Here is a 13,855-nt window from a genome sequence, read left to right on the forward strand (position 1 = left end):
CACTGATGAAAGAAATTAAAGATGATACCAACAGATGGAGAGATATACCATGTTCTTGGATTGGAAGAATCAACATTGTGAAAATGAGTATACTACCCAAAGCAATCTACAGATTCAATGCAATCCCTATCAAATTACCAATGGCAGTTTTTACGGAGCTAGAACAAATCATCTTAAAATTTGTATGGAGACACAAAAGACCCCGAATAGCCAAAGCAGTCTTGAGGGAAAAAAATGGAGCTGGAGGAATCAGACTCCCTGACTTCAGACTATACTACAAAGCTACAGTAATCAAGACAATATGGTACTGGCACAAAAACAGAAACATAGATCAATGGAACAAGATAGAAAGCCCAGAGATTAACCCACGCACCTATGGTCAACTAATCTATGACAAAGGAGGCAAAGATATACAATGGAGAAAAGACAGTCTCTTCAATAAGTGGTGCTGGGAAAACTGGACAGCTACATGTAAAAGAATGAAATTAGAATACTCCCTAACACCATACACAAAAATAAACTCAAAATGGATTAGAGACCTAAATATAAGACTGGACACTATAAAACTCTCAGAGGAAAACATAGGAAGAACACTCTTTGACATAAATCACAGCAAGATCTTTTTTGATCCACCTCCTAGAGTAATGGAAATAAAAACAAAAATAAACAAGTGGGACCTAATGAAACTTCAAAGCTTTTGCACAGCAAAGGAAACCATAAACAAGACGAAAAGACAACCCTCAGAATGGGAGAAAATATTTGCAAATGAATCAACGGACAAAGGATTAATCTCCAAAATATATAAACAGCTCATTCAGCTCAATATCAAAGAAACAAACACCCCAATCCAAAAATGGGCAGAAGACCTAAATAGACATTTCTCCAAAGAAGACATACAGACGGCCACGAAGCACATGAAAAGATGCTCAACATCACTAATTATTAGAGAAATGCAAATCAAAACTACAATGAGGTATCACCTCACTCCTGTTAGAATGGGCATCATCAGAAAATCTACAAACAACAAATGCTGGAGAGGGTGTGGAGAAAAGGGAACCCTCTTGCACTGTTGGTGGGAATGTAAATTGATACAGGCACTCTGGAGAACAATATGGAGGTTCCTTAAAAAACTAAAAATAGAATTACCATATGACCCAGCAATCCCACTACTGGGCATATACCCAGAGAAAACCGTAATTCAAAAAGACACATGCACCCGAATGTTCATTGCAGCACTATTTACAATAGCCAGGTCATGGAAGCAACCTAAATGCCCATCAACAGACGAATGGATAAAGAAGATGTGGTACATATATACAATGGAATATTACTCAGCCATAAAAAGGAACGAAATTGAGTCATTTGTTGAGACGTGGATGGATCTAGAGACTGTCATACAGAGTGAGGTAAGTCAGAAAGAGAAAAACAAATATCATATATTAATGCATGTATGTGGAACCTAGAAAAATGGTACAGATGAGCCAGTTTGCAGGGCAGAAGTTGAGACACAGATGTAGAGAATGGACATATGGACACCAAGGGGGGAAAACTGTGGTGAGGTGGGGATGGTGGTGTGCTGAATTGGGCGATTGGGATTGACATGTATACACTGATGTGTAAAAAATTGATGCCTAATAAGAACCTGCAGTATAAAAAAGCAAACAAAACAACTAATACTAAACTTTCATTGGGTTATTTGTATGGAAATATGTTAATATAAATGTTTCAGACATTACATGAAATTTCTAAAAATCTTATATTTGTATTTGTATGGAAATATGTATGGAAATATGTTAATATAAATGTTTCAGACATTACATGAAAAAAAAAAAAAAAAAGAAAGAAAAAAAAAAAACCCTTATCCAGATATCACCCGCCTCCTCCCCTCTAGTGTGAATTAACTACTCCTTTCTTCATGGCCCCACTTAATTCCTGCACATACCTCTAATAGGTCTTCTCACATTTTTGGTAATTCTTTGTTTGACAGGATAAGGGTTACTGTCCCATGAGTGAGATGAATACCCATCCACTTCTAGGGTCTTGACCAGAAGCTAAGAAAATATACTAGGGTCTTTAGTAAGGTGGAGAAAAGAGACAGTAGCCCTGACGGCATAATATGCCACAGGGGATATTCAAGACTATACCTTGTATGTGTAGAGGTGTCACTCTGAGGCTAGATCTGGAGGGGCTAATGTCCTTCAGCCATCCTTCTGTAAGCAGCATCTGAAAGGCCTGAAGAGCACGTCCTCCCACCTCCAACAGATGAAAACATCTCCTTCTCTATCATGAGTCCAACCAACTGAAATGATTGGCCACACCCAGTCTGACCTGTTGGGAGGAAGAGAGGAAGATATTCATTTAAGATAGAGCCAAGATGAAGTAGCTTATGTAACAGATAAGGTACTCTGGGGCCACATAAAGAACTGTTTTGCTGCCTCCCCTGAACTCTTTGTATGTACACTTGATGCCTAACAAGAATTTATTTATTTATTTTTTTCTGATAACGGACTGGACCTTCCTGCCCTTCCCAGTTCATAGCCAAGAGGTAACACTTGTTTGATCTGTCTTCCCTCCTAGATGAGGAGCTCCTTTAGGGCATGGACCACACCTTATTCGTCCTCGTATCCCCAGTGTGCACCAGTGCTGGCACATAGCAGGACTGGTGCACACAGCCTGCCCAACAAATGACTGAATGGTTAGAGTGAGGGTGTGGTGAGTCATTACAATAACCCAGAGAGAGGCTTTTGACAGAGCAACTACTCCACCCCTAGAGAAAGGACAGTCTGAATAGAGAACCACAGGGAAGATGTGGGTCTGGTGGCTGTGGGGAGCAGAGGGGGCATGAGAAGAAAAAGTGGTTCATTATAAAGCCAAGGTTGAGCAGGCTGATGAAGTTTATGCCCTCAAGTCTCATGTTCTGTTGTCTCACTGGTCTAATGACAGGGCCGGCGTTTATCTGGGCGCCGGGCAAGTGTCCCTTCATTCTATAATTTCAGCTCCAACTGAAGCAACACCGTAACACTGGCTCAGTGGCCACCATTCCACAAGCCACATACGTTGCTTCAGTTTTAAATTAGGTATTGTTTTTTCTGGCTGATTGGACTGATTCTGGTCTACTAACAATGAGATGCTCATGTATGGTCCTTTCATGTAGTCAATCCTTGGTAATGTTTTTCCCTCTCCTGTGACGCTGGAAAGGATTCCTAACAAGTTGATCCAAAAATCAGCTTTCTTTGTCAACATAATGGTATCCTTTCAAACTCACATTTATAGACTTTGCAAGCTGGAAAGAAGAATAAAGCTTAGATCCTGGTAAGGAAATCTGTCCCCAGAGGACTGAGTTGGGTCACAGTGAATTAGAAGTAGAATCCAGAGCCCCTAGCTTCCATTCCTGGCCCCTGTCCTTCTGCTATCAGCCGCAGGTGCAGCCACAGCTGCTTGGGACACGGCCAGCTCACCCTCCTCTACACTTCTGTGCGATCAGGGCTCCCTCTGGATAGCTCTAAATTATCTGCGTTGGGAGAGGAGGAATGAGCAGACACGATTCTTCTGAGGTTAAGTTTCCTTGGAACGTTCTGGGTGATGTTTTTCTAAAGCTCCATCTCAACGGTGCTGACTTCGAGGCTTAGGAGACAGTCCAGAAACGCACTGGTTAGCGGAGAATTTGCCACAAACAGCTGCGTGGCCGATGGGCCGCGCAGTGGCGGCGCACTACTGTATACTAACCAGCCCCCAAACCATTTATTCATCATCTAATAGGCATTATTTGAGCACCTACTGTGTGTCTGGCTGCAAGCTGTCCAATAAGGAGTTGAGCGGCTCAGGGCTTTGTGACCACCTAGAGGGGTGGGATAGGGAGGGTGGGAGGGAGACGCAAGAGGGAGGGGATATGGGGATATATGTATACGTATAGCTGATTCACTTTGTTATACAGCAGCAACTGACACACCACATTGTAAAACAATTATACTCCAATAAAGGTGTTTTATAAAAAAAAAAAAGAGTTGAGCGGCTGCCTGCAACACCACCCCCTCCCCCCCCCCCCCCCCCCCCCCGCCCCGGCCAGGCCCAAGGAGCCATAGGAACCTGGAGACACAGGGACTTGTGATTCTCAACTCAGATCTGGCCTTAGCTTGTGTTGCGACCTGGGGCAAGTATTGTAAATCCTCCAGCCCGTAGCTTCAAAGCAAAAAGAAGTCTTTTCAAAAGGGAAGGGTATTTCTGGGAACCGGAGAAACACACAACAACAGCTGCAGAAGTGCTGTGAGCCCCTTTGCAGGCTCCCTGACCCGGGAGCCACCGCTCACCCACCCGCGGGCGGAGGCTGCACGCTGCCTGCCGAGCAGGCTGCCCCGTCCGGCCCCGGGGAGCCCGGGCAGCGGAGGCCCAGGGGGCGCCTTTCTCTTTAAGAGCCCCGCAGGCGATCCTGATTGGCTGTAGCTATGCGGGTCTTTCTTCCCAGCTCCCTCCCTCGGAGCGCTCCCACCCCCGCCGCTTTCTCGGCTTTTTCCACGCCCCCTCCCCCACCCCCCTGCGTCCCCTCCAGCCCCTGGCGCTCACCTCCAGTTCCTCGCCGCAGAGTTCAGCCCCGGCAGCGGTAGGGGCGACTCGCTAGCAGTAGATGCCGGGCGCCAAGATTTGCATCCTTAAGCCGCGCTGAACGCCAGAAGAAGAGAGAAGGAAGCAGAGAAGCCCGGGGAAGGCGGGGACGGGAGGTGCGGAAATCCCCTCCTAAAAGGCAGAAGCCGTCGCCCCCACCAGAGAGCTCCGCGCCAGCTGCTCGCCTGCTTGCTGCCGCTGCCACGAGCGCCCGCCTCTCCCCAGCCATGCCAGGCCCGGCCGCCGACGAGGGGAAGGTCCCCTTCCGCACCGCCAAGGAGGAAATCCGTGTGGGCTTCGGGGTCGAGGGCTCGGAGGGCGGCGGCGGCGGCCGGGAGAAGCCCGGCGCGCGCGGGCGGCGGCAGGACATCGTCTGGAGGAACGTCTTCCTGATGAGCCTGCTCCACCTGGGGGCCGTGTACTCCCTGGCGCTCATCCCCAAAGCCCAGCCGCTCACTCTGCTGTGGGGTAAGTCCGGCCGGCGGCCCCTGCGCTCGGGGCACCGAGGCGAGGCGGCGGCGGGGCGCGCGGGGGCGCGGGTCGCCGCTGGCTTCGGGCGGTGTGGAGCCCCCCTCCGCTCTCCGCTCGCCTCCCCACCACGCGCCCCGGCCCCCCGGCCTGCAGTCGTCCGGCCTTTGGTACAGGCAGGTATTTCTGTGCTGGTATTTTCAACTTCTGCCTCCTCCGCTGTCTGCTTGAGTAGGTGCCTTTGGCGGCTCCTGGACGGACTCGGGGCCCTTCGGCGCCACCGCTGTGCGCAGAGGCGCACCGGCTGAACCCGGGTTCCAGGGCGGGGAGACCGATGGGATGATTGTGTCGCCCAGGCGGGTCCCAGCGGCGCTCCTTTCTGCCGCCCTTCGGCTTCTCAGTCTCCTCTGTGGGCCACGGACCTTGGGGCCGAGTTCAGGACAAGAAAGGGAGTTGCAGCGGGGGTGGAGAGACCCGGCACCGGATCAGTCTTGATGTTCGCGCAGGAGATGGAAGACACCAGTTCCCTTCCTGCCCCTTCAAGGCCCCCATCCCTGCCCGCTCCGTGATCTCTTGTGCCCAGCTGCACTTCTAAGGTCCCAGAAGTTTCTCGGCGAGCACACCAACCCCGCGGCGAGAACGCTCTGCCCCCCGGCACAAAGCTTAGACCGTGGCAGAGCAGATCCCCTCCGGGACCTATCCCTTCTGACCAGTGCCTGTCTGTCACCGCACCTGTAGCTCTCCCTCTCGCCACCCTCTTTCCTAGCACCCGCAACCCTGCCGGCATGGGAGGGAGCCCAGGAGCCCCCCCCCCAATGCCCCCCACCTCCCGGGGCCCGGGGGCCGAGTGCCTGCCCTACGTGACTCCAGTGGCTGACCTCAGAACCACTTCCAACACCCCCTGCCCCAGCAACTGGTTTTGGCCTCAGTCCCTGCAGTGGCCACGTTAGCCGGGACAAAAGGCGCTGGCCTTGATATCCTGGGCTGAGAGTTGGACGAGATGATCCAAGAAGCCCTTTCAGCTCTCCTTTCCGAGATCGCCAAGGAACGGGGGCAGGAGAAACACAACCTACTTTTATTCCCAGAGGGGAAGAGGAAGGAAGAAAATAAGAAAACCTCTTTCTGCAAGGCGTCTTATTTAGCATAGTGCCAGCTCCAAATGCCTGGGTTCATAATGGGGCCGCTCGTTTCCAAGCCTTCCCCTGAAACTCTGCAGTCCCTGCTCTCGGAAGCAAACTCTTCCAGAAGATGGGGGCCTCTTAGGGGAGTGTGGCTGAGCAGAGCTGAGGAATGATGAGAGGGGCGGGGCGTCTGTGGGCATCTGTGAAGCCTCCCAGAGCCCCCTAAGCTTCGGGTAACCTCCCTGCTCAGCCCTCCCCTGCTCAGTACACCGCCTCAATTCAGTGTCCTTTCCACCATCTTCTTTACTGTTATGTGTTGGTTTCATTCTCCCTGTCTTCCTTCTTCCTTTACTTCCAGATGACTAGATCATGAGATGCTCAGTCATTGCTTCATGGACACACTCCCCCCACCTGCCAACCAAAACCCTTATTACCCTGGATCCTCCAGGGAGCTGCTCCCTCTCCACCCCACTCCTTCTCCCTGCAGGGGCAGGACTGTGCCTTTGGACTTCAGAGCTCACCTGCCTCCAGGGGATTGGGGCTGAGCTTTAATAGCCCAGTGTCAGAGAGCTCAGGGAGAAGTGAACACTTAAAATATTGTCTTACATGCCTGGAGCTCCACAGACCCACAGGCTCCCTCCCTTACAGCCACCCATCTGCTGGTTCTGGCATCCCACCAGGAGCCACAAGGACAAGGTCTCCTCTCCAGGTTTGCCAGTCACCTCTGCCCTTTCCAGGCCACTCACTGTGGTGGAGACAGAATCTTTCTTCTGAAAGACCTCGGCCAGAAGACACCGTCCTCGGCCTCAAAATCCTTTAGCTTCCCCGGAGAAGTCAACACACTGCAGGACTCTGGGTTCCCCTTTGTGGGTGATGTTGCCAAGCCCATCCTTGTGCCTTCCTGCATAGTCTATTGCCTTAGCTACTTTTCATCAGTTCCATTCCCTGAATCTTGATTCACTTCCTACCTGGGTTTCATTGCTGCCCCCCTCCAAAAAACAAACAAACAGAAAAAGAGCCGACAGTGGTGGATATTGTAGTTTCAAGATTCAAACTTGTGACTTAGAAACATTCCAAGTAAGTGAATGTTATCTGATGGATAGCTTGTGAGAGAAGAAGTGAGGGAGAGAGACAGCTAAGATCAGTGTGCTGATGGCTAGAATCTATAGGGAGACTGTTGATCAGGGTTATTTTCATTGAAAGCCCTGGTGCCTTGAACTTCAAATTTCTCCCCACTGGATGCCCTTTTCATCATCTCTCCCACTGGCTCTGTGTAGTGTTCGGACTGAGTTCATGCACCAGTGGGCTGTTCGTCCACTTCAGGGACCTGAGTTGTCAAGGCAGTAGGCTTAACTAGCCCATCTATTATTGCTTGCCACCCTCCACCCCAGGTATGGTTGCCCTGGAAACAGGAGGCATCCATGCAGAGCACCCAGCAGAGGATGTTTTAGGTGTTCAGTTGTGCGAAGAGTAATTTGCGTGGCAGTAAAATGTCATCCGTGAAAGATCCCATCAAGTTGTTCAGTCCAGACCTCCTCCACTGCCTCACTCCCCACCTTTTTATGACTCTCCTTGGGCCCAGAGCAAGTTGTTTTCTCTTCTTACCCTTGCAGTTTTCTGAGTGGGCAGGCTGTCAGAACGGAATGCTCTTGGTGCCCACAGGTCCTGAGGGATGAGTTTATGACTTTTGAGCACAGAACACGCCCTCCAGCTGGAGGAAAAATCTTCACCTGAAGCCTTGAGCTCACAAAAGTGCCTGCTTTGAGGGTTTTTGGCCAAAGGGGCAGTTCGTTCATGCCCTGACTCCCAAGACGAGTGGAATAGGGGAGTGAGGAGCTGCAGCTGTGGTGTCGAGGTCAGAGTCCTGGTGCCCCTTCCCAGCAGCTTTGCCCTGTCTCCAGGCATTCTGGCCACTGGTTTCCAAAAACATGAGGGACTTTTCTGGTTTCCCTTGAAATGTCATCCGAGTCCCCTAAATATGCCTTGGTGACATCATGACCATTTCAGTGACAGTATCAGGCATGCAAAACACTAACATGCCCTGCTCCCTTCCATCTTGCCCCAGGGCAAATGTGACCATTGCTAAGGAAGAGACAGGATTCTCTGGTGCCCTTCAGGTTGCTGGCACACAGCCTATGGCGAGGAATCTGAGCGGTGGCAGGAATTGACGAGGCAGTCTAGCAGGAGGGAGGGTCAGGAGAGGCTGGGGTTTGGAAGGTACTGGTCCATCAGTCAGATTCTGTCCAATTCGGAGAGTTGCCCAAAGATGAGCTGTCTTCTGTCAGGCCTTGGGTAACCTGAATCCACACCTTCGATGGTCCTGATGTCTTTGTTGGGCTTCTTTTTCCACCAAATCCCTAACATTGTTGACGCCCTCCCAGAATGCGTGGCCACGGACTTCTGTTTTACCTCCGGGTTTTCTAGGGTGAGCACAGCTCAGAAGAGAAACAACTGAGAATGTGAATCCCTGCTCTCCTACTTACGTACCAGCTGCATGGCCTTGGGCAAATGAACATCTCCAGACCTCAGCTTTCTCACCTGTAAAATGGGTATATCAATACTTCTTGCTCATGAGGCTGTGAGAATTAAATTCGATAATAGGTGTAAACTACTTAGCACAGTGCCTGGACCTTGGCTGATGTCCAGTAATTGTTAGCTGCTCTTATTATTATTGGTCCTGATACTGGCTTTTTTTCTTTACTAGAAGGAAAAAAGGCCCTCTTGCAGCACAATCAATTCTACAAAGCTGGCACACAACATGGCTTCGTTGCCTCTCTTGCATAGAAAAGATTGCTTTGGCTTGGGAAACAAGGGTTCTTTCTCAAAGTCTCCAAAGAGAAATGAACACAGATCCCCCTGTCCCTCCTCCCTCCCCCATTCCCTTCTCTTTCATCCTCTCTTCCTCCTATTTTCCTCCAGAAGGCCATTATTTTGTAAAGAAGAATCTTTTTGTTCAGCTGATAACTCACCTGGTCTTTAGTGTTTTCTTTGGGGCTTTTTGAGCAGAGCCAGTTAAATTGCTGTAAAAACAGGGCCAAATCATTTCTCCTAAATGTCTTAGGGTCTCAGTTTTGACTTTTTTCCCCGTTTCTGTCTCCTTGAATCATCTTTTTTTTTTTCTTAAATGGGAATTATTTATTTATTTATTTATGGCTGTGTTGGGTCTTCGTTTCTGTGCGAGGGCTTTCTCTAGTTGTGGCAATCGGGGGCCACCCTTCATCACGGTGCGCGGGCCTCTCACTAGCAAGGCCTCTCTTGTTGCAGAGCACAGGCTCCAGATGCGCAGGCTCAGTAATTGTGGCCCAAGGGCCCAGCCGCTCCTCCGCGGCATGTGGGATCTTCCCGGACCAGGGCTCGAACCCGTGTCTCCTGCATTGGCAGGCAGATTCTCAACCACTGCGCCACCAGGGAAGCCCCATTCTTTTTTTTTTTTTTAAATCTTTAACGCTCAAACTACTAAAAAACTGAAAAACATAAATGAATCTTCCTTTTAAATCTTGTAATTCCCAGCCCATGGTTGCAACTCTTGCATTTTTAATAACCAGGCAAGCACTAAGAGCCCTACCCAAGGCTGGGTGGAGTGCAGCGAAACCCGAGAGAATGGTGTGCTTTTGCTGGCTTAATAGTCCCAACAAGTATAAGTATAGGTTGAGGTTAACATTATTAACTCGGTTTTTTTCTAACACTGGTCAAGGTCACTGACAACTGCACTGTCATCCTGAAATGTGAAGTCGCTCTGCAGAGTGGAAACCAGAGCGGGAATCCCAGCATTGCCACTTAGTTCAACTTCTGGCAGGCCCCTTTCCAGTGTGAGAGCCTCGGTTTCCTGGTCTCTGAAATAGGGATGGTAATACTGATCTGAAAGTTGTTTTAAGAATCAGGGCAGGGCTTCCCTGGTGGCGCAGTGGTTGAGAATCTGCCTGCCAATGCAGGGGACACGGGTTCGAGCCCTGGTCTGGGAGGATCCCACATGCCGCGGAGCGGCTGGGCCCGTGAGCCACAATTACTGAGCCTGCGCGTCTGGAGCCTGTGCTCCGCAATAAGAGAGGCCGCGATAGTGAGAGGCCCGCGCACCGCGATGAAGAGTGGCCCCCGCTTGCCACAACTAGAGAAAGCCCTCGCACAGAAACAAAGACCCAACACAGCCATAAATAAATAAATACATAAATAAATAAATAAATAAAAGCTTTATTAAAAAAAAAAAAAAAGAATCAGGGCAAATGTCAAACTGGTGCCAGAGGATAGACATGCAGTGCCCTCTGTTACTACCAACCCCACCGTGGGCCAGGCATCAGGGAACCTGCAGGGCTTCCGTGTCTGTTTGTCTGGGACTTGGAGTTCTTGTGGCTCAAATATAAAGCATAGCCTTTAAATCTAAATAGATTATCCTGACCTCGTGTAACATTTAGTTCTCATCTTGTCCTGATTTGTGTATTGTATAACATCATAATAATTGCTTGGAAAAGTCACTGAGAGATTTACAAAAGGGTGACACAGTCATGGTGGTTTCCCTGAATTTTTATAAAAGGCAACATCGTCTTTGGTTGGCATTATTCTTGTTGAGCATTTATTTTGACATTCTGTAGTCTCTGGTGTGCAGTCTCGCCATCCCTCTGCTGTGACATGTCCTGCTTCTGTGGAAGTGCCACCCTGGGGTTAAGAGTATGGACGTTAGAGTCAGAGGATCTGGGTTCAAGGCCCAGCCCCCCAGCTATAGCCTTGGGCAGATCGCTCACCCCCCGTAGCCTCAGCGTCCCCAGCTGCACAGTGAGAAGAGCGGTACAACCAGCAGCATGTCGCAGCTGGAGTGAAAGGAACGAGAGTGAGGCACTTGGCCCTCGGTGCTTCCCTTCGCGCCTTCCCTTCCTTTAGCTCCCCCTTTGGTGGCTGGGACTTGTTCCGGCTACCCCCCGGTTGTCAGAAAGCCCTGGTCAGGGGTAAAGCAGTTGCTTTCTGACTTTGTTTTCCCTGGCAATGGGTTGGTGGCCATCCCAGCAGGGACCCGCTATCCTCCTTCATCAGCGTCTGCCGTTTGTTCACTCTGAGTGTGAACGGCCACGAGAGAGCCTCACAGTTGCACGTGCAGTCACATATTCACTTGTCCACTAATTCATTCATTCTTTTCCTTTTCAACTATTGTCAAAGGATATCAGAATCACTTGGGGATCTTTTAAAATATTCAGAAGCCTGGGCGCCCCCCCACCCGGACCTACTGCACTGGAATCTCTAGGAGTGAGGTCCTGGCTTTTTTGAAAAAGGCATTAAGGTGTTTCTGATGCAGAGCGGGGCTGAGAACCATTATTTAATTCCCTTATCCATATTCAGTTATGCTTATTACTCACCCATTACTTGCCAGGCACCGACACCATCCCTGACTTCACGGCACTTAAGGCCAGTTGGAGAGACAGACGGGTGCACAGGTGAGAACCGCCAAGGCAGCATGAGCTGCAGGTGCCAGCCTGGGGGAGTTGGGGGGGCTTCCCGGGGGAGGAGGTGGCTGGACTGAGCCTCCAGGAGGCCCGAGGCTGGCTGGCCAAGGGGTTTGGGTGAGATGGCACTGTAGCCACAGGCTACAGAGCTCCCCAGGGGAGAGGGGAGAGCCAGTCAAGGACCTGGTGGTTCAGCGAGGCTGAAGGTGATCAGAGTCCAGATCCAGGGCAGGAAGATTCAAGAGGACCAGGAAGACTGGGAGGAGATCAGGCTTTCGGAGGGGCTGCCCTGCAGCCTCTACCTGCCTCTCACCTCCTCTCACCCATCACACACACCAGTGGCTCTTGGTGTATAACTTCTAGACCAGACACATGGCAGCGGGATGAGTGAGTCTGAAGATTTTCGGGAAGGACCCTGAGGCAGACGCCTTGGAGCAGGTGTGCAGTGGGGCCGGGCACCTCCCTCAGGCTGGCCAGAGCTGAGGGAGAGCTAGAAATAATGTCTCAGCTGGGCCTTGGATCTCACAGATTCAGGGGTATTGTCCCAGGACTAAATTACTAAAATGCCCCAAGGGTATAATAGCACAGGCATACCAGACCCAGGGCTCTCTCCTCCTCCTGTGTTCCTCTTTCCTCTGTTTCTCAAAGGTACAGGTGTGTAGGGGAGTTCTTCTCACCTCACTTCCTCCCTTGAACCTGAGCTTAAACAGCTGGTTCTCACTACCCTCCTCAATGTCCTCCTTCCCATTTCTGCAGCTTATTACGGAGGGCTCTGTGGGTCCCTGCAGGCTGTGGTCCAGCAACATCACCTGGGAGCTTGTTAAAAAGAAAGACTCTCAGACCCCACCCTGGACCTATTGAATCACTACCTGCACTGATAAGGTCTCCAGGTGACCCATCTGCAGTGAACTTAGAGAATCACTCCCTCAAGTCAGGCCACAGGCCGACGGGTCAGAGAAGCTGCACATGGGCGGGATTTGGCAACTCTTTCTTTTTCCGTTTAATGGCCTCCTCCCCTTTGCCTCCCCTCCTCCCCTCCTGCCTCCTTGTAGCTTATTTTAGAACATGTCGGGATCCTGCTTCTCTTGCCAACAAAAGGCTGTTGCTAAAATCTTTCAGCCGGCAGCAGTGATGTTTAATTCATGGGCTAGAAAATTAATTTTATTTTCATGAGTAGAGCTGGAGAAAAATAACAGGAAGTCTCTGTGCATGGCCCTTGGGAATTGAGCTTGTCTGTTTAACTGGTAAAACAGTTAACAGTTCATTTACCAGATGAACTGGTAAAGGCGAGGGGGCCTCAGGAAAGGGCCACCTTCCACAAAGGATGCTTTTGGCTGCAAGTAGCACAAAACTCAACTTAGGATGGCTTAAAAGATGAGGAAAATTTCTAATTTCACTGGTAGGTAATCCTAAGGTAGGGCACTTGTGGGATGACTCAGTAATAACATCAAAGTGCAGGTTTCATTTCTGCCATGGTGGCCTTGTGGCATTTAGTTTTCCTTGTGGTTACAAGATGGCTGCCAGAGTTCCAGGAGTTACAACAGTGTCCTACAGAAGAAGAGAGAGGCTGCCCCTTCCTGAAGTCTCATCAGAGAGAAACTCTCTCCTGGTCATCTCACAGCTGATGTCTCCTCAAGTCTCACTTGCAGGATTGTGTCCCAAGTCCCTTGTTAAACCATCACTGGCAAGGGATTCAGGATAATCAGTGTTAGCCACTGAGCCACATGCCACATGAGGCGGGGGTTAAGAGCCAAACAAAACCCAGGCTCTGGGGGAAGGGAGAAGAGGGCATGGCTGCTGGGACAGCCAACACCTCTGCTCCAGGGCCTGCCTTTACTCCCTCTCATGACCTTCCCTCTTTGGTGTCACCTCCATTCCCTGGAAAGGCTCTGATTTCATATTTTAGCACGCTCTTCCCCTCTACTCCCTACCCGCTCCGCTTGTCTCCAGTCCTGCTGTCATTTCAGCGAGTTGTAAACGTCTGCCTTTTCCATGAGGCTCTGAGCTCTCCCATGGCACATCTGCCTCCCCAGAGCCTGGCAATGGCCTCTGCTCAACATACACTGTGCTGGGGGAATGGATGCAGGAGGAGACGAATGAATGAGTTTAATCTTTGTGTGGCCTTTCTTTCTAAGGAAAGTTTTCATGTTGTTTCTTAACTTTAAAGATGTTTTTGCCCCTGTAAGAGAACTTTCCATGTGATTTTGGGGAAAGGACTGGGGAGAGAGAAGCCTTTCT

The 13,855-nt window shown here is 50.2% G+C and overlaps 1 protein-coding gene and 2 long non-coding RNA genes across 3 annotated transcripts in view; 1 reads left to right on the forward strand and 2 right to left on the reverse strand.

Annotated features, from left to right (window-relative positions):
- Positions 1-2,478: 2,478 nt before the first annotated feature.
- Positions 2,479-4,015, reverse strand: LOC309661893. The gene is made up of 2 exons (XR_014264344.1): positions 3,779-4,015; positions 2,479-3,624 (listed from the first exon to the last, which is right to left on the reverse strand). It is a non-coding gene; the product is annotated as an uncharacterized lncRNA (long non-coding RNA).
- Positions 4,016-4,442: 427 nt separating this feature from the next.
- LOC309661506 (uncharacterized protein) overlaps positions 4,443-13,855 on the forward strand; it is a gene marked incomplete at its 5' end in the record, with an annotated part of 243,732 nt that continues 234,319 nt past the window's right edge. The window contains 3 exons of the mRNA XM_082463190.1: positions 4,443-4,448; positions 4,547-4,597; positions 4,739-5,067. Of these exons, the coding sequence (XP_082319316.1) occupies positions 4,443-4,448; positions 4,547-4,597; positions 4,739-5,067 (386 nt within the window). The remainder of the gene's footprint in view (positions 4,449-4,546; positions 4,598-4,738; positions 5,068-13,855) is intronic.
- Positions 10,409-13,855, reverse strand: part of LOC309661881 — a 48,719-nt gene continuing 45,272 nt past the window's right edge. Inside the window, exon 8 of the long non-coding RNA XR_014264305.1 lies at positions 10,409-10,838. This is a non-coding gene — a long non-coding RNA (uncharacterized lncRNA). The remainder of the gene's footprint in view (positions 10,839-13,855) is intronic.

This window comes from Balaenoptera physalus (genome assembly GCF_965194825.1).
Source record: "Balaenoptera physalus genome assembly, chromosome: 5".
NCBI classification, from domain to species: Eukaryota; Metazoa; Chordata; class Mammalia; order Artiodactyla; family Balaenopteridae; genus Balaenoptera; species Balaenoptera physalus.